We start from the raw sequence: 24,186 nt of genomic DNA on the forward strand, positions 1-24,186 counted from the left end.
GCTAACCGCTAACTGTAGAAGTTATTATGTAGCTTAACCTAAGCTGGATGGATGCTAGGTTAGCTTAGCTTAGCCTAAGCTGGATGGACGCTAGGTTAAGTTAGCTTAGCCATCTAGGCTGGTTTGTTTACAAAATGACGTCACGAGTTAGCACTTCCTGTGACGAGTCGTTGTCAGGGGAATCAGTGCATGTCAGACCAATTCAACAGTCCATGAAGAATGTCCGCACATTTTAAATGAGTTATGCATGTTTAAACGGGTTAAAAGGGGGCGCCTATACTTTAAGTCTTTCAAGAACTTGAAGTTACATTCAGTAAAATGCAAATGTGGTTTGGCATTTGAAAATTTTACTCATGGAACTCTTCTCTTTACTTTACGCAACTTATTCTATTTGTTTACAGAGTAAGGAAATAGATTTGCTGAAAGTCAAAGCTTGTCTAAGCCTATATAGTTACGTCCATCTCGTGCATAAATACTGTCTTTTCAGCGAGTGAACAGTTTTGATCGCTAGGTAGCTCTCTGCTTGTAGATGCAGCCAAAATTTAGGTGAATTACATCAATCTAACAATAATTTGTAAGGTCTTTACTTTGTAGAAAGGGGAGCATCACCCAAGTCTACGTGTATATAACACTGTACTGAGATTCCTTCGTCAGAAACAGATTAAGCAATACTGCAATTTGGATTCCTTCAACCAAAGCAGACTAATAAATTCCGGTACAGTTTGCATGCCGCTGAGATGAGATTCCTTTGTCAAACAGACTTAGGCTTTAATGCTGAAATTACAGATACCAGTTAAGACCCCTTTTTTTTAAAATTATTATTATTTTAAGTAGAGATGTCAATTCCAGCTATCGTTTTATCTGCATTTAGACAAGCCAGTAGCTAGTGATCAAAATGTGTATCGCATATCATGTCCCATTTGGATCGGAATGATCAAATAAGCACTTTTAGGATAACAGTAGTTACGAAGGGGCTCTAGGTCATGCTAGTTTTCCCAGCTTAGGTGGTTTGCTTACTATCTGGCATTAGGGTGACGAATGCCCTATTTGGAGTGTGTTTTTTCTGTAACAAGTCATTGTCATGGAAACTAATGTGCAGCAGTGTATATTTCACCCAGCGGGTGGCACAATGTCTGTATGTTTCAAAAACCAGTGCATAGTCTGTTGGCACGTGAGGCTTACACCTGCATTCAAGATTTTCTTTAAATCAGTAAAATTCAAATTTTACTAATGCAAACTTTTGCTTCCTTTTGAGAACACATTTTCATCTACTTTAAAAGTTTTATGTCCTATGCTGACTAGGAACTTTGTAGCAGAGTCGTGCATTGTGGTCATGCCGTGTGTCTTCTAGGTTTTGAAGTTCAGAGTCAAAAGGTTCTTGAAGCTGGTGTCTTCCTCCATCACAGGTTCGTTGCACGCTCCGAGGTAGCTCGCTTGATGTCTGTGGTAGTAGCACAGGGACTTTCAGGGTTACCCTGGTTGGTGTCTGGGACCGCGCCCAGTCTACATTCAGACTCTTAAGTCTGAGAATCCTGTTGTGATGGCTTGTTCCAGCTGCTGGTAGTTAGACTGGATGTTTTCTGGCTGCCGAGAAAGCCAGATCAGATAGAGTCTAGCAAGCTCTGGTGTAAATGCAGGGATTTGTCTGGCCATTCGGTTGAGGTCTTTGAGTGTCACTACACGCGTCGTTTCAAGATTCTTCTGAATCAATCCTTTTCCTTCCACGGCTGCAGAAGCTTTAAGGAAATTGTCTGATGACATGTTAAGCAGAGGGGTTTGTCTCCCCCCCCCCCCCCTTTTGTGCAGGCCTGGGGAAGCCTACACTGCTGATGCGAAGTTCAGCAGGGTACATCTTTCTCGTGGGGTCCATTTACAGTTGGTTGGACTGTTTCAGTTCTATTTGGACCACATCGAGCTGGTCTATAATGTTGCAGCATCGCTGAGTCAGTGTTGGGACTTCAGCTCTGGCTGCAAGCCGATGGCTTCAGCGTCTCTCTCTTTGAGTTCAACCAGTTCCTCTCTCGTCTGTTGGCAGGTGCTCAGCAGCTGTCAGAGCCGCTTGAAAACTGGTGATCTCTTTCAGTTGCTCCACGCTGTCAGGGTCCCTGCATCTGTCCTGTGCCTTCTCCCGTTAAGCAGGGTTCGTTCTCTGTGGAGTCCTGTGGCTGGCAGCGTTAGTTCATTTACCTCCTGTTTGAGGCCTGCGGGAGCATGGCGAAGGAGAAGATAATGCTGGTCAGCTCTTGGTGGCTCAGGCTGGGTGTTAGACGTCTGCTTTCATTGTTGCCTAACTGTTCCTTCCTCTGCCGTGGCAGGTCGTTGCCTGCTTCAGGCTGAAGGATGTCCATGACACTGCTCTGCCGGGTCTTCAGGTGGTCCTGGTGGCAGGGCCGGGTGTCTGAGGCCTACTGGCACACTTGTGGGAACACGAGAGAGAAATGGCACAGGCAAATGCAAGTTTCTACAGAGGTGGTGAGCTATCTGTGTGGGAGAATGGCTATGTGGAGCAGCTAAAATTTAGTGTTGGTGAGCACACACAACAACAAAAAAAAGTTTTGAGTATCTTAGTTGACGTGCTTTAAGAAGCATCGACTGATGACTTGGCTCTTACATGTCATAACCTATTACTCAAAAATGCTGATGGTTCTTCTCACATGTTGTGCTACGAGAGTAACAGATAGAGCAAAACCAAAATAAAACAATAGGATGAAACCAGAAAAGAAGAGGAAGAAAGGAGTGTTTTACCTATTTAGGTTTAGCTAGGAGACATAGGTAAACAGGAGTCACTTATGGGTTATGCTGCTGTTAGACTAAGCTACCAGGGACACATCAGACATCTCAAGGTCCAAAAGAAGAAGAAGAAACAATGGGAAGTGTTTCCAGTTCTGTCTGGGGCCTACTGTGCGTTTGTGTTTAGCCGTACTTCATGTATTTAGCTTGGTGCTAAGGAGTGAGGATGGGTAAAACACAGACAGGAAGTAGGATATTAATGACCTGTGTAACTCACTATGGAAACAACAGTCGCTAGATATTGTAATCCTATAGAGAGAGAGAAGATGAGGATAGTGACTAGTGATCTAAAATAAGGTAAAGGTAAAGTTAAAACGTCCTTATAGCTCTAAGAAAACTAAAAGGAAAGGGAAGCGTATCAAGTAATTTAATTAAATTTCAAATTTAGTTAAGCCCTTTTTTTTTCTTTAGCTGAATATAAGAATTCAGGCTGAAACCAAAGTAAATAACTAAATTGAAATAAAATAAAAAAAAAATTATGTAAACATTGTGTGTTCTCATAGCTCTGGTAACTAGGGGGGAACTTGAATAAGCAAATTGATTAATTAAATTCCCAATTTAATTAAATTCAACTTAACTGAATAGGACGATTCAGGCTCAACAGGTGTAGATACACAAAATAAAATAGGGGTAGATTTAAGTAAAAAATAAAAGAAACACAAATAAAAACCCAAAGTATCTGGGTTTCAATCTGAAAGTGAAACCAAGAGAAAGGGGTCGAGAGAGAGAAAGAGAGAGAGAAGAGGGTGGTTTAACCCTCTTATGAGACGTGCTTCGTGAAGCTCTGACACCAGGGTGAATCATTCGTCTCAAATCATTCGGAGTGTGTAATGTGTATCACTGCTAAAGTCACGTGATTTTATTAAACTGGGCTTCGTTACGCGTCATAGCTGTTTCGAAATTGTTTTAAATTTCAACGGTTCGTGAATCAGTGTGTATCTGGTCTCTATGTTCCCCAGAATCACCAGAACAGTGTTGCGGCTGGATGAAAGAACTAAGAGAGAGAGGTCACATGTGGACTGTCTCTAATAAGGCCTGGAGAAGATCCTCCCCTAAGGGTTGAACTCGACCAATCAGAAAGGGGACATGTCTGAGAGGGAAAGTGGCTCTTAGTTGATTTACAGATCTTTGTCCCTAGCATGATTATACCTTCATTAATGCTCAGATAGCTATAACACATCCACACTGCATTCTAGAAGAAGGTGATGTACATCAAAGTGTGAGTCATTAAATGAGGATTAATTAGGCAGGAGGCATGATACAGGTGAGGTTACATTGATCGTTAGTTGGTTGTATACCAGGATACATACCATAATATATACCTAATAGTACACGAGACAGTAAACCATTTACACTGTTTCTTTCACAGTTTTATGCATGTTCATTTATAGATCAGTTAGTCTATGATTAATGCAGCAAAGTCTGTTTTAAAGAGGGTTTCTGTTTCATAGTCTCTCTCTTGAGTATGTGGCCACATTCCTCAGAGGTCGTAAAATCTCCTTATCATGCCCTGTAACATGACACTGTTTCTGCCCTTGTGTTTGTTCATTTGGGCTGTGTGAGGAGTTTCATAAACCTTTGTATATAATGAATAATTAGTATGTGTCTGATTGGTCCATACCCTACACCGACAACAAAAGAGGTGCTATTGGCATTGCCCTAAGTGTCGGCACATCTTGTGTCATGCCCCTGACCTACATCATCATAGTATGTGCAATGTAATTAGTTAAATTTTAAAGTCTTGTTTCGTTTAGATTTCATTCATGTTATGATTAACTCACCTCATCTTTTGTCCTTTTTGCAGATCTTTCAGTTACATGCAAAATTAGCAGTCTGGTGGATACAGACTCATTCAGGAGGAGGGCACACTCCTGCTGGATGACAGTATTTACTTTCTTTTACACATTTGATTTAAATGTGGTTAAAATAGTAACTGAGAAATGTAATGGTATGGCTACATGGTCTTCAATTATTCTCTTTTTAATCATGCTCATTTTTAAGCTCCTCAAATTTAAATATACAGGTGTATCAAATTGGAGAGAGAAGTCTGTGACATGTCAAGAATATTATCAGATGTACACACTGCAGACACGGCAATGACATTTACAAGAACTGCTTACCAGGTGTATACATTATGAAGGAAAATGTGATCACTGCTCGGTGCTTAATGACAAAATGCAATAAGAATAGTCTGCATGTGGCTGCATCCATGTGTACTGTTTGGATATTACCTTATAAGGTCATTTGGATATTGTCAGAATTTTCTTATGAATCCTTTAGGTCACGTTGGAAGAGGAAAACGAGGAGAAATGCAAGGCTTTTACTCGGAAAACACCCATCCAGGGTTTTGCAGTGATTGGTGTCAGCTGCTGGAGAGTGAACATTCGTTTAATCCACCAGTTCCAGTCTAATGGCGCTTTTCCACTGCATGGTACGGTTCGGTTCGGTACGGCACGCTTTGGCGTTTTTCCACTGCATGGTACGGTACGGCTCGCTTCGGCTCGCTTTAAATGGTACCACCTCTGTTGAGGTTCCAAGCGTACCGTACCGATACTAAAATGTGACGTGGAAGCACTGTAGATCACTGATTGGTCAGACAGACAGAATCGTCACTACCAGCGTCATTGTATTTGCGAGACATCAAACCCGCTAGATTTAAATAGCCAGTAACAGCCACCGCTGTAGCACCTGTTTTAAAACTACTTGCTTGAAGAAAAAAAACTTCCAAAATAGAAATGGCTGAATCGTGGTCAGTGGACGAGAACCGCAGACGTTCCTCTTGTTGGTTGCCGAGGAGCGGATAAACTATAACGATCAGTCGTAATCCCACCCACTTTGAAGCGGCACTAACTGCAGTGGAAAAGCAAACGAGCTAAAGCGAACTGAGCCGTGCCGCGCCGAGCCGAGTCGTACCACGCAGTGGAGAAGCGAGCCGAACCGTACCGAGCCGTGCCGCGCCGAACCACACAGTGGAAAAGCGAAGCGAGCCGAACCGTGCCGCGCTGAGCCAAACCGTACTGAGCCGTACCGAACTGAGCCGAACCGAACCACACAGTGGAAAAGCGAAGCGAGCCAAACCGTACCGAGCCGAGCCGAACCGTACCGAGCCGAACCGCACTGAGCCGTACCGAACCGTACTGAGCCGAGCCGAACCGTACCGAGCCGAACCGTACTGAGCCGTACCGAACCGTACCACGCAGTGAAAAAGCGCCATAAAAGCCTACTTAATCATCTAACTATTCTTTCTTTCTTTCTAACTTTACTAATAAGCTAATAGAAGAGGTCAAGTCTGAAGAAGACCCTCATCAGTCTGTTTTCTGCTGACCAAGTTACTACAGGTTACAGGGGTCAAACACTACGTGACTTGCGTGATTGGATTCACAGAACTGTACTTATATGTGTATTTCTTTAATGAATAAAGTGAACATTATCTGTACTACTTTCTGAGGAGGGAATGTTTCAGTATGTTTTGGTAGTCTGTGCTCAGGCCCTCTACAACTGTGATTCCCTTGTGTGTGTGTGTGTGTGTGTGTGTGTGTGTGTGTGTGTGTGTGTGTGTGTGTGTGTGTGTGTGTGTGTGTGTGTGTGTGTGTGTGTGTGTGTGTGTGTGTGTGTGTGTGTGTGTGGAATGCTCTGTGCAGGTCTTGTGATTTGCAACAACAGACCCCGAGACGCATTTCTACGGACTCCGAGGTCATCACCGGACCAAGTCTTGGACTCGGATGACAATTATCTTGATTAATGTCGACTTACCCTCCTCTCTATCCATAAGTGTAGAATTGTTCAGACTTTGTTTTCTTAGCCAATCAGAAGTAGCCAACATGTACAGTATGTACTGGTGTCATTCATGCCCTTGGAAATGTTATAACTGGTGTGAGATTTCGTGTACGGTAGAGTCTCTGGCCTGCAACCTCCTCGCTGAAACTGCAAACTATTCTTCAGTAAATTTGTACTTATTTGATTGAACATCACGACTCTTGGTCTTCTTTCCTCATATCTGGTCCTGGGTCTGTAAGCTGTTATCCCCTAACTCAACCATTGGTAGACCATTCTTGTTAATGAATCATGGGTAAATTCGCTAACCAGGACAAAGGTGGATATATTTCATTATTTAACAAACATGGATACTCATTCATAAGTTACCTTTATACACGTACAAATTCATAATTTCAATTCATAAAGTCAAAAAGTGTAGCTTATTGTTTTTTTAATTATATCTGTGGTCACCTGATTTTAATCAAATAATATAAAAAATAATTACTAATAGAAGTATTTTATGTAAATAAGTACTAAATTATATATAAATGTATATCATTTATTTGCCCCCCCCCCCCCCCCCCCCAAAAAAAGACTAATTCCCGCTCGATCGTCACTACGGGAAGCAGAAAGCGTCAAACTTCACCTCAGTTTCTGCTGTTAGTTACGTGTTGAAGACACTTTAGAAAGCAAAACAGTCCGAGGAGATCTTTAAAATATCTTTAAAAAGAAATAGACGTCAAACACGAGGTAAACTATCTAGTTCTCCATCAGCTGATGCGGGAGATCTGAAGAGCACGACGGGTAAGCGAACAGACATTATGAAGATTTAGTTTCAGAGAGAAACACACTGGCTCAAAGATTCCTCACTGAAATACTGTACAGCGGGGATAAGGGATAAAGGCACATCTTAGGACAAATGTGTTTTTTAATATTCCCAAATGCAGAAAAAAAGGATGGAGCAAGAGATTTTGTGTTAAAATAAATCATAGTGGTTCATTTTGTTTAAAAATCTTATAAATGTATGAGGTGGGATGTTTGTCTTGTATCCCTCAGACACACTGGGGAAAACAGCCTGGGTCAAAAGACACACAGTACTCTATTACTTCAGCTAGAATAATGTGTATTTAATGATGTCCAAGTTGATATATTTATTTAAAACAATCACTTTAGCTAAGTTTGTACTATTTTCAGGTTTTTTTTTTTGATAAATAAAATAATTCATTTTTCAATAAATATACTGTCATTAAAATACGTTAATAACAATATATTTTAAAAAGTAACTATTTTGAAAGCATTGAAGGATAATAATTTAATATAGATTTACAGTAGTAACAATACATTATATTTTAATTATACGACATGATATCATATTTTTAAATACGATTGTTTCATTATAAATATGGATATTATCTCTAAGGTGGACACCCAACTTAATATATGATATTTCCCATCTGAATCTAACCATCTCATGTCAACAACTGGAAAAGTCAGTCAGGTATTTATAACCATGTTTATTATTGTGCTTTTGCCCCAAATACCATACTTTTATATAGTCTTCTGTTATTGGAAACTGTTGCTTTACCTTGAAGAAAACTGAAAACCATTAAGACCTTTGTCTCAAAATATAAACATTAGTTTTATAGATTCTCATTTGCTACTTAAATCTACAACTTTTTAAAAACATCAAATATTATATGAAATTAGCGCAGAATCAGCTTTGCGCTGCTGCTCTCGATCGCGTCACAGATCAGCCAAATCTCCATGTGCATCTTGAAAAGCGGATGTTTAGGAAAGTGCTGTGACAAGTTTTTGTACATCTAGTGAATCAGAGAAGAATAAAGTCAAAGATAGGGCTGGGGCGGTATGGATTTTTTCTAAACGCGGTTGAAAAGCAAGATTTTACCACGGTATGGCGGTAAACCGCTTTAAATAGCCAGCTAAATAACCGGTTTAAATAACCAGCCCATCCGCGCATCTCTAATACGAATGGAATGTTATTATGCGTCATGAAACATTGCGCTCCTCAACTCGCGAAAGGTCGGATTTGCTCCATCTTTTGATAAGTTTTGTTTAGAAAACCTTGAATCCATGTAAGCCACAATATCATTAGACATAATCCATGTCATTAGAATCAATGAATCCATGTCATTAGACACAACGTGCACACATGTGCAGGCCAAGTTTTTTTTTTTTTTTTTTTTGCGGTGATGACGGTGACGAGTTCAGACCCGCGGTCGGAGTCACGTGACCGCGGTATTGCGGTAATGCGGTAACCGTCCCAGCCCTAGTCAAAGACGCCTTTAGCCCTGTTGTACCCTACATCTGTATATATAATACTTTTTTTAACTGTTGCATTTTTACCATTAAAATCACAAACAATAATTTTTTACAGTGAATAGAAGCAGCCAACCAAACAGTTCTGTCTGTAAGGTCTGAAGAACCTTCAAACTTTATGATTTATTTATACTTCTGTTTACTTTCAGACAAGCCTTTATTAATCCTTTCTTCAAACTTTGTCTTGACATATTTCCATTTTTTACATACACTTACTTTAGTTTTATGAAATTCTTTTAATTTCAGTTTATTGTGATTCTGCATCCTTAAATTCAAGCTAGAATTGGAATTCTGCATCCTGTTTGCCGCCTCAATTCAAATTCAGCAACTGAAATGTAGAGATCATTTTTTAATTCTATGCCTAATGTTGCAGCGGTATTGTAGTCAGTGAATAAAAATATTTTGTTCAGGATCAATAACTGGTGTGTGTTTGTGTGTTTAGTATGGCTACAGTGGGAGTGAATGTGATTGAATGTGATCATGTGATATGACTGCAGGAAAGATGCTCTAATACCAGGTACACAAAACATCTTGGGTTACAAATGTAAAAGAGGTTCCATGAGAAGGGGAATGAGACGCTATATATAATTAGACGCTATGGGCAGGGTTCGTACGGGCGCTTGAAATCCTTGAAAATGCTTGAATTTTGATGTTGTGTTTTCAAGGTTTGAAAAGTGCTTAAATTTTTGGATAAAATGCTTGAAAATGCTTGAAATTGTAACTGTTTTCTCACAACAAATACCTATCTGACTGAATAGTTTGTTTATTAAATGGAGAAATAAAATCTAGCCCTTCAGATACAGAGCGATTTGCGCTGGCCAGAGCAAAAGTAGGCGGAGTTTTCGTTTTGATTTCCGCGCTTGTTTGGATGCCCCATTTCTATTGGCCGTGCAGGTAATCGCCACAGAGCTCAGCACCAAAAGTTGAACTATTTCTGACTTTGACCGCGACGTGCGCTCGAGCTCGCCAATGCTGCGCTCTGCTTTCTTCGACTCGGCAACAAAACGTCCTCGCGCGGCGCAAGCCATTGAATTAAATGGGTTTCATAGTGCAGCGCATTCCTCATCCTGTCTGAAAGGGGCATTAGGGGCTGTTTACACCTGGCCACTTCATGCGTTTTCTCAGATCGGATAGCTATCTGATTTATCAAAACGATTCCATTTACACCTGGACACATAAATGTGTTTTCGCAAAACGGATATAAATCCGATCCTCAATTCCCGCGCTATATGCAGATTTAATGGAGTTCACGTCACCGAAAGCAACAGATATGAGCTGCATTTTATTGATCATCAGCTAAAATCTAAATCAAAGACCGCAATAAGAGAGAGCGGCAACAGCACTGGTGAGATCATTTCGTTTCTTTACTTTTAATGATGATGATTGTGTGTTAAGCGTCTGCGACTTACTTTCACTTTGATTTGCGATAGTTTGCTCGTTGGCTTGATGGATAGATGCTCAGCTTCTCATCTGCAGTAATGCGGATTCAAATCCGTCTCGAATGCGTTTCGGAGGGCATTTACACCTGGTCTTTTCACAATCGGATAGCTATCAGATCACAGAAAACACATGAAGGGGTCAGGTGTAAACAGCCAGTGACTGAAAGTACTTGGTGTGATAATGTAATGTTTGTATTGGATGTCCGTTATGACACGTTAATTTGTGGAATATGCAGTGAACACAGCCAAAGTTACAGCACAGTAACTGAATCGTTAACTACCCGCAAATTAAAACCTACAAACGTTAGCTCAGTGCATAACAACAACCGTTGATTGCTGAACAGAAATCGTGTCAGATGGAGTGTCATACAAGTAGCCGACTGTGAGGTTGAGGATGGCCTTATGCAATATTTACACTGCTCTATTCCAGTAGATAAATGTACATGTCTTGGCAATTAAATACTTTTTTTTTTATTGATATAGGCTATTTATCAGGCAGAAGCCTGTGCACTGTCAGAGTCTTCTGGGTTAAAATGGAATTACAGTTGTTGCACTATCTCAGATTTTGTTCAAACTTTGTCTATATCAAGAATGTGTCCCAAAACCAAGGCCAGTAAAATATTTATGTTCAAATCTTGTCTTCATATTTTCAGCACTTGAAATTACTTCAGTTTTACAGCCTGAAAATCATATTATCTGGGAAGCAATATTTGGACATTAATATAATGAAAAGTGTTATTCATAGGCATTATCTACTTTGACAGTGATCCTTCTGCTATTACGAAACACAATTTTGCCTGTTTATAGCATTATCTCTTTTAATGTGATAAAAACACTAAATAATAATTTTGACTATGTATTGGTATGTACTTTACGGTGGTGTAAGGTGCTGGAAAAGGCTTTAAAATGGATCTTGAAAGTGCTTGAAAAGTGCTTGAATTTGACCTTGGAAAAGGTGTATGAACCCCTGTGGGAACGCTTCAGCTATGACGTCTCTATCAGTGTGACCGTCAGTATAAAAGGGCTCCTGAGGAACACGTCATTCCCTTCTTCATCTGAAGGAGACGTGACAGGCAGCCCGAAAGAATGGCAGCGAGACACAGCATATCGACCCTCCATGCGAGGGGAGTAACTCTGTAACTCTACAGTAGCTCCACGGGAGTGGAGAAAATGATGACTCTCTAGAGCAAGGGGAGAACTGACCGACTCACTGGAGTTAGTTTATCAAGGAGGGCTACAGAAAGTCCATAATTTTATGTTGTTAAATGAGGCCCCAGAAGACCTAGCATTAACTATCCCCAGGGAGCGAAGCACTCAGCTATACCTACCCTCTCAAACAAGGGGAGCACTTGGCCAAAAAAAAAACAGTTCATCCATGAGGCTGAAAGCCCATCACTAGACAATACTGCTATATGGGCCCTAGAGATCAAGTTGATAGGTTGTCCGTGAGCTAGGCCATTCAAATTCACGATCCCAGTGGTTAGCTCAAGGGAGTGGAGGCTTCAACCGAACAACACTCAATAGATGAGCGAAAGCCTAACAACATTCTAACAACAGGCTTGTTTTAAGAAAAGAGCTCTAGATAGTGAATGCCTTAACTCGATAATTCTCTAGAATAAGAGGAGGCATGACTACGCTAGTGTTAAGGAAGCCATCCTATCAGGGGCTTACTAAAAGCCATTCCACTTGGAACATCTAGCAGTAGCGCTAAATGGTGAAAAAAGCGACACTAACCCTCTGGTCCTGTCTTCGATCGTGAGCTCAAGTTGGGCCAGTCCCCTCGGCAGTTCGGGCGCGGACCTGTCTTTCTGTGGCCACCATTGCTGTCATCGATCTGCCGATCACGGCACCGGTCTGTTTACTGGCCCAGAGAGCGAGATCTGTGGTGCGGAGCAGCTCAGCCATCGCATCAGGGGAAAGACCCTGGTCCTGGTCCAGGTCCCTCAGCAGAACTGCTTGCTATGCTTGCAGCACATATGCCCTGCCATTTAAGCGATGTTGTTCCAAGGAGCTTAGATAGCAGGGTCGGAGCCTTCAGTGATGATGTTTCCTCCTTTGAGAGATAGCTCACAAGCGTCTCTTCAATGGGAGGCATCGACATGTATCAGTGCTCACGCATCCCCTCCACATTTGCATAATTAGAATGCCGAAATCGATGGATACGAGCTAAATACGGTTTCTTCAATGCTCTCTTATTCCCAATAAGGTCTTGTCCGACACAGTGCGAGTTCCCCTTTGAAAGGGAACATAAATACAACAGTCTACTTAAAATTATCCATCCTATCGTATACCCCGATAAATGATAATTTTATGGATGACTCTAGTCTGTGATGCTGTACCCAGTTTCTTTTTACTCTGGGTATGTTAGGGCAAACTTTTTGTAGATTATATAATTTGCAGCAGTGAATAAATGCATCATATTGTGGACAAAATTAATGATTGTCAGTTAACTAGAGTTCCTTTTTCTGCACATCAATTACTGCATTGCTGTAACTGGCAAAGACCAATTATGTTGACACATATTTCAAAGGAGATTGATCATGCATTCTCCAGTGTCTATTGGTAGGGAAAGTGACCCTAATGAGCATGTACCTTATAAGCACAATTCAGAAAGCTTCTTTTTTTACAACAGATGCACATAGCCTTACAGTGGGATAATTTAATAATATTGTGTTTATATACATAAGTATTGACTTGACTGTATTAAACACTTTATACTTTTGCAGGAATCAAACTGTGGGATCAAGAACAGCTAAAGCAAAGTCTACAAAGTCTAATGACGCTACATTATCATTCAACCAGCAGGTTTGAAGAACTGAGCATGAACCACTTGGCACCTGAAAATATAGTTCATCATGAGGTGCTTTATGATGACGTAGCGACACACGTGGTGACAGCAGTGCTGTATGGAGCAGACGCCTGCTTTGTGTTTGATAGAGAAGTTTCCTCAGATGAGAAAAATAAAGACAGTAGAAGGAGAAGCAAAAGTGGCCTTTGAGAAGCTCAAATTAATTTCAGTAGACGTAAATGTTATTCTGAACATGAATGACGATCAGAAGAACGCAGTCCAAAAATTCACATGCATGTTTTATGGCGACTTCCAGTTACCGTCTAACCCGACCTCTTTTGAAGATGCGTTGAAGGTTTGCACTGATCTTCCAAACCTGCTGGGAGAAAAGAAAGAGCTGGCGGTTCCTCTGAGAGTTTGGCTTTTTCCTCTGGACAAACTTCTCTCAAAAGCTTCCAAACTTCAGAAGGACATCAGCATTGATCTAATCGTGGCGATTGAATCAGTGATTGAGAGTTTGAATGTAACTGAGATGAAATGCAGTGATCTTATGAAAGATTTGCCTGCCTCGACTTTTACTGAATTTCATGATAAAATCCTGCAAATGAAGCAAAACTGCGACATGTACAAACTGAGACTCATGGAGAAACTCGGCTCTCTGCTGCCAAACATTCATGGAGACGTGATGAGGGAAACTGACCTGAATGATCTTCTGCAAGAAAATTATCAATCTCCATTTAGCGAAAGTGACCTTGCAGAATGGCTGAAAGAGAGAGAAAGAGAGTCTGATGTCATTAAACTAATGCTCAGAAAGCTGAAGGATGCTGGTGCACAGGTAGAAGACAACATAGATCTGATTTCGATTGATATGGAAGTTGGAAATATGGTCTGTTACACATTCACATCACTGAACTGCAGACATGCTGCTTCTTCAACAAAAGGCCTATCTGTATCCTTTTACAAAAGGAAAAAATGAGAACAGCCCTGATCCAGAGCAGAAGTCTTGGCTCATTCCTGAAATCCAAAAGACACTGAGGAGCAACTTGAAGATATTTAAGAACTTGATTGATTCAAAAGACCATAAATCAGCCAAGATCATTGTGTCCTCAAAGGAAATGAAGAATAATCCAGGTTCCTGTATTCTGCTGTATGAAAGTGAATGTGATGAAGCTGTTTGCTTCATTCCTCCATCTAAACCAGCCTGTCCAATCACTGAAGAGATCAAAGATAATAATGTGGTTCTGAAGGTTCCTCGATCATGTCCTGAAACATTGGAGCTCAGATTACTGTATAAACGGAAGCAGGATTCATTCTGGTCATCTAAACATGTGCTGACGGATCAACTCACGGTTACTCAGACTGATCTGAGAGAAGAAGCTGTATATGAGATCAGATGTGCAGCGCTGGGGAAACTCAACTACACCGTATACAGTGACGTCACTGAAATTGTCACAGAGGTATGATGATAATTTATCAGCTGAAGAAAAAATACATGAGAAGCTGTGTGAGAATGAGTAATCGGTAACTTCTTATTTTGGTTTTTAATTATTATCAAATATTTCCTCTAGAAAAAGGGCAGTTTGATTACTGGTGAGTCATATATTTTTCCTGGCCATCTTTTTTCTTTTTACATTTTGTTGAATTGTGGTGGTCTGTAAATAACAACAACAGTTGTATTTGTGTATGTTGCAGGCATTGACTTTAAAGAAGAGGGTCACTCAATCTCTTTTACAACCTCCGAGAGTTGTTGGTCTCCAGGACCTCATAAATCTTTTCAGTGTATGTGCCTCTTTTTCATAATTTCATTTTTGGGGTGAAACTACCGTTCTAGGTGAATAAACTTATGTTACAGAGACAATTCCAGTGGGTTAGTTCACTCCTACTTTGGTAGATTGCATTACATTAGTTGATAAATTGGATATCACTTTGCACAGACTAGGTCTATGGCACTATGTTGACACACAGCCTATGATGTTAAAGTCTTGTTACTTCGCATTGTAGGCCACAAATACTGTCAGTAGAGCTTAAAGAGAAAGTAAACCCCAAAATGATCATTCTGTCATCATTTACTCTGTATGACTTACTTACTTTCTTCTGTAGAACACAAAAATCAAACCACTGTGACATTTTAATTGCATAGCATTTTTTTGTTGTTGTAATTTTTCAAAATATCTTCATGTTTCACAGAAGAAAGTAATACAGTTTTGAACATGGATCATTCCTTTAGATATGTTGGCTGTTCTCACCTGTTCCAGCCTTTTATCCAAACTCTAGTAGCAAAGAAGTGACAGGGTTCTAGTTCAGTGTTGAGTGTTTTATGTTCCCTAGTCTCTAGGGAAAAAAGTTCTCAATATAGACTAGATAATATTACTGATGTAAAATTGATAAATGAAAAGCATTTGAAGTGAAAGTAGCTGAACTGTGTTTGTGTGTCTGTAGTATCAGAGACGTTCAAACTGAGACTGATGGAGGAGTTTCGGTATCTGAATGAAGAAATATCACCTGGTCGAAGACAACTACTGAATGATGTCTTCATTGAGCGGCACATCACAGAGGAACCAGATTCTCACATCAATAATAATAAAGAAATCATAAGCAACAACATTTTCGAAATCAGGACAGTTTTTATGAAGGGTGAAGCTGGCATTGGCAAAACTGTGGCTGTGCAGAAGTTCATCCTGGACTGGGCTGAAGAGAAATTAAAACATGACTGTAACAATGTTCAGGGAAGAAGGAGGCGTGAACCGGAGAACATTTAACAAACTTTATTTAAAATAAAATAAACAAACTAAAATACCGCCAGCAGCCCCTCGCGGACGACTGCTGGCTTACTCAAAATAAACATAACGGCCAGCAGCCCCTCGCGGACGACTGCTGGCTAAAATAAAACACAAATACAAAAACCAGAACAACTAAAATCAGGCCTGTTCCTCTCTCGATCATCAACGTCGTCGCTCCTCCTTTATGCTTCCGCTCCTCCGTGAGAGATGCGAGACCGGTGTGCTTCACAGGTGTTGCTCATTAGCAATCGCACCACCGGCCTCGCGCCGTTCTCTCACATCCCTCGGCCGTCCTGTTCGCCACATACCCCCATCGCCCCTCACAGGCCGGGGGGTACCCACGAGCCTGTGCCTACTCCCCCCACCGGCGGCGGCGATCCCTGGGGGTTATGGACCGACAAGCCGAGGGGAACGGAGACGGAAGCATGAGGAGCGACAGATCGAGAGAGGGGAGAGAGGAAAAAAAAATTGGTCCGGTTCCCACAACGCGCTGCCATCTGGTCCCCCACCAGCTGGGCGATCTCCTCCGCGGTGCCTGGCGGTGACGCTGGGTAGCCCTCGGTGGACGGCTTGACGCTCCTCCGCCGCCCGGTGGACGGCGACGGCTCTTTGGGCTCTAGGGCAGACGGTAGGAGTCCCCCGCTCCCTGCTCCTCCCCTTTTCCTGGTGGATGGCAGCAGGCTCCGGCCCACGGCGAGCGGTGGCGACTCCCCCGCTCCCTCCCGGACGGCAGCCGCCCCTCCAACTCCCAGGCGGCCGGCAGCGAGCTCGACCATCCCACCGGCAACTCACTCCAGCGCACCGCCTCGAGCGTCCATGGCCGCGAGTCCCCCGCTCCCTGCTCCTCCCCTTGTTCGGCGGATGGCAGCAGGCTCCGGCCCACGGCGAGCGGCGGCGACTCGCGCACCATGCTCGATGGCACCGCGGATTCCCCACAGCGGCAAGGACTCTGACAGCGCGTTCCTCCCTCTTCCCGGGTTTCGGCACCAGTGTAACAATGTTCAGGGAAGAAGGAGGCGGGAACCGGAGAACATTTAACAAACTTTATTTAAAATAAAATAAACAAACTAAAATACCGCCAGCAGCCCCTCGCGGACGACTGCTGGCTTACTCAAAATAAACATAACGGCCAGCAGCCCCTCGCGGACGACTGCTGGCTAAAATAAAACACAAATACAAAAACCAGAACAACTAAAATCAGGCCAGTTCCTCTCTCGATCATCAACGTCGTCGCTCCTCCTTTATGCTTCCGCTCCTCCGTGAGAGATGCGAGACCGGTGTGCTTCACAGGTGTTGCTCATTAGCAATCGCACCACCGGCCTCGCGCCGTTCTCTCACGTCCCTCGGCCGTCCTGTTCGCCACAATGACATCGAATATATATTTCTGATCCCTTTCCAGAAGCTGAACATCATCAGAGAGACTGTGAAGGAGTGCAGCTTCATGGAGCTTCTGCAGCGATGCTGTGAAAACACTGAACATCTGAATCCTGAGTCTAGGATCATGCTGATCTTTGATGGACTAAATGAGTTTAAAGTTCCTCTAGCTTTCCAAACCAGAAAGAAGATTAAAGATCCAATTAGGGCTGCAGCTATCGATTCTTTTTGTAATCGATTAATCTAGCACTTAATCGATCGATTAATCGAGTAATCGGATAATTTTTTTTGTGTTTTTAAACAACTAAAACAAATAATGCATAACGAAAATGATGTGGCTGTAAAATGATCAAGCATTTGGCTTTTATTTCTTTATTCCAACTCCAACATTTGGCTCCAAAACTAGGCCTATTTATTGCTATTTTTACCCATTTAGTATAAGTGCCAACAATGTTCTATGCTCAAATACTTTGGTAGGCAATAAAAATGTCTTCCCCAAAAGTACGAGTGGATTTGGAGAAGCAGGCTGGGGAATTTCATTTTTTGTTGATGTCTGTAACTATTTGGAAGACGTGACATACAAACAAGGTCTCGCAAAGACTGCAATACAATATGTGTTCCTCCATCACGTCGCGGTGTATACAGTGAATGCATGCTGAAATTATTGTTGCGTGGCTACATGAAAGTTTAAGCATATGTGATGCATTGCCGCAATTGATCTGACTGGCGCGTGAGAGAGACGAGGGTGCATGTGTGTGTGTGTGTATGCGTGTGTGTGTGTGTGTTTGTGTGAGTGTGTAAGTGAAGGGGTTCACACACCGAACGCAACTTTAATTATTTGTGCGAGTAGATTATACAAAGTCAGTGCAAAGACGCGAATAGACGCATCATTCGCCGAACGTCTTCCGAGCACGTTGAAAAATGTTTATTCGAGCGAATGTTTAAGCGTCTAACTAGACGCGATAGACGCTTATTTGACGCTCTATTCGCGTTCGGTGTGAACAGACCATTAGGTTCTGTTTCAGTGACGCTTGGTGAGAGCATGGAGTGGATGTTTTCGGTTCAGATTCTGAATCATTGAAGTCGTACTGTTGTGGTATGCCAGGTCTACTTCGCAGTAGACACATTACACCTTGTTGTCTTCCTTTTTAAGTATGTAATGATCCCAAACTTTAGACATTCTCTGCCGTTTATGGACATCTTTACTCTCCGCCATCGTGCCAAATAAATTCAAAATGTATCACGCGGTATAGTATAGATCCGCGTATAGTGAATAACAATTTACATAGGAATTTAACGAGGCTTCGAGGCAGAGTTTTTGCCTCGAGGAATTTTTGTAATCGAGTAACTCGAGGAATCGTTTCAGCCCTTGATCCAATCAAGCTCAGTCTCTGATCTCCTGACAAACCTTATCATGGGAAATCTGCTTCCAAACGCTCAGATCTGGATCACCAGCAGACCGGCAGCAGCCAATCAGATTCCTGTGCGGTTTATTGATCGTGTGACAGAGATCCAGGGCTTTAATGATGAACAGAAGGAGGAGTATTTCAGAAAGAGCATCAGTGACCAGATTATGGCCAATAAAGTAATCAGTCACATCCAGAAATCACCACGCATCAACAGCATGTGTTATTCACCAGATTACTGCAGAATCATCGCAGCGATTCCAGAGGAAATGTTCAGAACAGACGAGACCGGTTCAGATTTCCCCAAGACTGTCACTCAGATGTACAGCAAACTCCTGTTAGCTCAGACTGAACTGAATCCAGAGAGAAGAGAGACCATCATCGCTCTGGGGAAAATAACACTTGACCTGTTGATAAACAGAAAATCTCTCTTCTGTGATGAAGATTATGAACTCAGTGCTGAACGTGTTAAAGCAAGCTCATCAATCATAAAAGTGATAGATGAAAAAAGAAAGTCCTTCAGTTTCATGAATCACAGAACACAGGAGTTTCTGGCAGCTTTGTATGTGACTGATGTCATTAATGGAGGAAACCCACTCCATATCAGAGATCTCTCCAGTCTGAAACTTGAGCTCGGAGAGCAGTGCTTCACACACTATAACTCACTCCAGAAAGTGTTCGACAGCACTTTACAAAAACTGATGGATCTCTTCTTCTGCTTCTTACTGGGTTTCAGACTGAAGTCCAGTCGGATTGCTTTAAAAGACCTTCTGACACAGAGAAGCAGAAGCTCTCCATCCAGTCAAATAATTCAACACATCAAAACAATGATCATGAATTCCTCTTCAGACATTGCAGTCGAAAGCAGTCTCTTGTTTGATGCTTTGAAAGAGCTGGATGAGCGTTCTCTAATCCAGGAGATAAAGACACGGCTGAAATCTGGACTCGGACTCTCTCCTGATGAGTTCTCCGCTCTGATGATTGTGCTGCTGAACTCAGAAGAGAAGCTGGAGGAGTTTAAACATCATCAATCACAGGAACTGAAGCCTCGACCAGTGCTCAAAACATCTGGAGAGCATGAGTGAGTAAATGCATATGAGCTGTGTAATGCATAAAAATAATAACTTTCCATTAACTGACTAAATGTTTAAAATGTATTGATTATATACTGTAGCCCATCAGTAACATTTTTAATTCCGTGTTTAAACATTGCTCTTATTTGGTTCTATCAGCCATGTAAAGCCTATAATAGCACGCTTACTATTTTCCTCACGCAGCATAAATAAATCTGAAAGGGGTCATATAATGCCATTTAAGTTAATACTCAAGTTAATATGAGTCTTTAGGGTCTAAATGAAAACTTTGTAATATACTTTTATTAAAAATTCTCATTAGTATTGTAAGAAAACACTCATTTTACCTGGTCAAAAACAGCTCTGTTTTCAGCACGCCGTTTCATTGCATATGCCTTTAAATGATAATGAGCTTTGCTGACTCCGCCCCTCTGTTCTGTGGGGCGTTTTGACACCAGGCACGCGGAGTGTTGCCTTGACAACAGTTGAGGGTATATTTTGGAACAAGAATGGCAGCGGGAGTTTCATCTGTTTTTTTGACATTACTTCTTAATCAGTAACAGACAAGTAAACCAGGTGTAACTTAGTGTTACCACGTTAACTTTAACACCTGCTTACACAGTTTTTAATAACACATTAACCATAACGCGTTGTTCATTATAAACGTGGGATTATGAATTATATTGAGAACGTCGTAATGTTACATAGAAAACATGCCGTAATATACCCTGAGTGTAAACATTAGCCGCATTCGTCGTGAAGCATGCAAGCGATTTGCAAAGATTAATATTTAAAGGTTAATAAAACATACACTCACTTCTTCTGGAGGTGCAGCAGGAACACGAGTCGTTGGTACCGGTTCTGTTTTCAGGACCAGCTTCTTAGCAAAACCAGATTTACACTGACACTCGTTTATAAAGCAGTCTGGTGAGAAATGATTCGCGCAAACATAAAAGCATTTACGTTTATCGTTGGGAATATTCCCTTCAAAAATAATACTCAGCCACTGCGTCTTCAGCGGTTCGAATTTAGGAACATTAAAATGACTGCTGTGTTTATTATTACAGCCAAGAACAGAACACCACAATCGCTTACATGCCATTCTGCTCCAGTGTATCAACAATGGTGGAGTCGATGACAGCTCGCTCAGGACGGGTCTGTGTTGAAAGTGTTGTGGTTTTAATCTTTTTGGAAATAACTTAATAGATCTTGGATTGCAGAAATAACAGACTTTATTTTCCAACTAATAAAGCCTAACGTCCTCTGCAGAAGACACGCTCCAGAGGTCTGTTTCGTTGGTGCTTATATACCAGGCCTTTTTACAAAGATGGTCACACATCTATCCACCTTATTCCTGATGAGCTTACTGCGTTTTGAATTATGGGTGGCACTTCTGGTTTGGGGAACTTCCATTCAAAAAGACTGAAACAAATCATTTCAAATCACAAGGTTGCCCTACAAATAAAGCTGATCCGTCAGTTCGACTTAATGAGCTATCAGTTTTCTTTCATGTTTTATCTAAGAATAACATGAGAATAACGTAACACTTGGTATTTTAACATGACATGTTATAACAAGAATATCTATAGTCAGAGCTCTGCATTCTTTTCCTCATGATTATTTTCTTTTTCCTTTTGAATTCCACTGTAATAGTATGACAAAGGTCAACATATATACTGCACATTTGTGGTCTGTTCTCCCGATTTAATTTACGATGTATATCATTAATAATTCACTGGAATCCTCGCCAGATCCTCACGTCTCTTTCCAGGTTTGGTTTCACAGGTAAATACAATTTATTATCTGTCAAAATGACTGAAATCACTTTAAAATAGTATCACGCAATGCTGAAGTATAACACTTTTTTATTAAGGCAACGTATGTTACATAATACAGATTACAGTGATATTTAACCGGCCGATTTTGCTGTGGAAAGATGCTTTTGAGATTATTCATGGTCTGTTGAAAGTACCTTGTTGATGCTTTTACACTTTTAAATGTCCTTTTAATGTTCAATGGTTGAAGGGTGAGTAATGTAATGTCATCGTACATGGTTTAAAAATATATTATTGCGTCCATAGAGCTTAGTCTTTCACTGATTGTTTACAGCTTAACGGAAGTTACACCCATAATTCGTGCAAAGCGTCATGGGGCGCAGGAATACTGTGGATAGATCATTTGTGGTGAAGGTCCTTTCCCACGTGACTTCTTAGAATAGACTTTTCTTCAGCAAGCAACATTCCAAGCCTTTCAAAAGTCACACACACACACACACACACATACACACACACACACACACACACACACACACACACACACACACACACACACACACACACACACACACACACACACACACACACACACACACACACACACACACACACACACAGAGGAAATCCAAAGTCACACAGAGAGGAAATAATTGTGTATAGCTAAATTACTTATTTTCTAACTAATAAAATCTTCAACAAACGCTGCTGTTAATTATCAATCGTGGGAGGGGCGTCCGATCTAGTGACGTCACAAGATCGAACGGCTCAATTTGAGGCAGGGGAAAACATATAAGGAGATTAAAACAAAAACACTGGATGGATTTTTATCATTATATGATGGTTGTGTACAGGCACTGCCAACACACATTTCAGTACAACCAACTTGCAAAAGTCCATGTGCCATTATATGACCCCTTTAAAATATATAGCGGTCTTCATAATATTGTTTGTAAACTATTTCAAGTAAATCATATTTCTTTAGACAGACATATTGAGGAAGAAGAGCAGTACAAGCTGCTCAGTATTTATTCATGCATTCGCTTACAAAAAATAAGTATACTTCAAATTCATTTTATCAAGTATAATTGTCGCCATGAAATCAAAATTGAATTTTTTTGGCTTTTAGTATGAATATGTCAGCCTTACTGTTATCTATGTGTGCTCCAAAACAATGAGTAAATTCACATTCAGAAGATATAAGTCTTCAAAACTTACAGTCTCTCACTTTCTGCTTTCACATTAGTGTTACATGAACCACTGCAGTAATATTTTCAAAGAATGTAAGTTTATAAGGCATTATGTAAAACTATGTGTTTAACCTGTTAAAACCTAAAAACTTAATAGGCTACTCAATAACTAACTACAAGCCAAGTATACTTAGAATACTTAATTATACTTTTAAGTATATCTCGATTAAACGATTGAGTACAAGTATAGGACAAATAGTTGTCAGTGTGAGTCACGTATACATAAGTGCAATTTTAAGTATATTTCTGAGAAGTACATGAATTATATTTCTAAATGCATAACAAGTAGTCTGAAGTATACTTGTTTTTGGTTTAAAGGAAAGTGTTAAATGACACTTAATTTTGTGTATTTGTGAATTGTGAGCAAATAGTATTTGTGCATTCTTGCGGTGAGTGAATATGTGAATTGAGTGCATTTGTGGACTGACGTGTTCATGTGTGGTTTTGATGTGCGTGTTTGGACTCCCTTGTGTGTTTTGGGATCTGTTGCATGTATGTGTTGGAGATTATGAACCTGGTTTCATTCAATATGTGTCTCATTAACTCATTGATTGAGCTGGTGTAACTTTTTTCAGTCAAAGGTTCTGTAAGGATGAGTTGATAGAGACAATAGAAAAGCACTGGTTGCATGTATTCCGGCCATTCACAAAACACCGGAATACATGCAACCGTTCCCCGGAACGCCTTTTAAAATAAATAAATATTGTGAAAGTTCTGATCCAATCTGACTTCTGACCTATTATGCCGCCTAAATCATAATCATTCACCGTTCGTTTTCTGGCCAAAAGGAGGACTGCCCCCCCGACTGAGCCTGGGTTCTCCCAAGGTTTTTTTCTCCATTCTGTCACCTGATGGAGTTTTGGTTCCTTCACTGTCGCCTTTTTTTTCGCCTTCATTTGCCATTGGCTTTTGGCTTGCTTAGTTGGGGACATTTAACATTTAATTTTGAATTTAACAATACTATTACAACTTTACTTTCCTGTTATCTCTGTAAAGCTGATTTGAAACAATTTGTATTGTAAAAGCGCTATATAAATAAAGGTGACTTGACTTGAGTTGACTTTTTTAATGCATTTTTGTTAATACCTGATTGCAAGATATATCAGTGTGGAATTGGTCTCAAAGCTTGTGCTGATTAACAAGTAATTTGTCTTTTATAATTTAATGTGTTTTCTTCACACTCACAGGTTGAGATCTTGTCGTATCAGTGACGGAGGTTGTGCTGTTCTGAGTTCAGCTCTGAGATCAAACCCGTCTCATCTGAGAGAGCTGGACCTGAGTGAGAATAACATCACAGAATCAGAAGTGAAACAGATTTCAGCTCTACTGGAACATCCTCGGTGTAAACTGGAGAAACTGGGGTGAGTGGTATTGTTTTTGTCATGAATTTTTCACAAGGAATACTTTTGTTGTTTATATTT

General features: G+C 40.9%; 1 protein-coding gene across 1 annotated transcript in view; it reads left to right on the forward strand.

Moving 5' to 3' along the window:
• The window catches only part of LOC143705368 (NACHT, LRR and PYD domains-containing protein 12-like), a 189,901-nt gene that overhangs the window by 65,489 nt on the left and 100,226 nt on the right, over positions 1–24,186 (forward strand). Inside the window, exon 4 of the mRNA XM_077197483.1 lies at positions 23,953–24,126. Coding sequence (XP_077053598.1) covers positions 23,953–24,126 — 174 coding nt within the window. The remainder of the gene's footprint in view (positions 1–23,952; positions 24,127–24,186) is intronic.

Source organism: Siphateles boraxobius, unplaced genomic scaffold, assembly GCF_051911475.1.
Source record: "Siphateles boraxobius isolate OS27281-9 unplaced genomic scaffold, OSU_SipBor_1 110, whole genome shotgun sequence".
NCBI classification, from domain to species: Eukaryota; Metazoa; Chordata; class Actinopteri; order Cypriniformes; family Leuciscidae; genus Siphateles; species Siphateles boraxobius.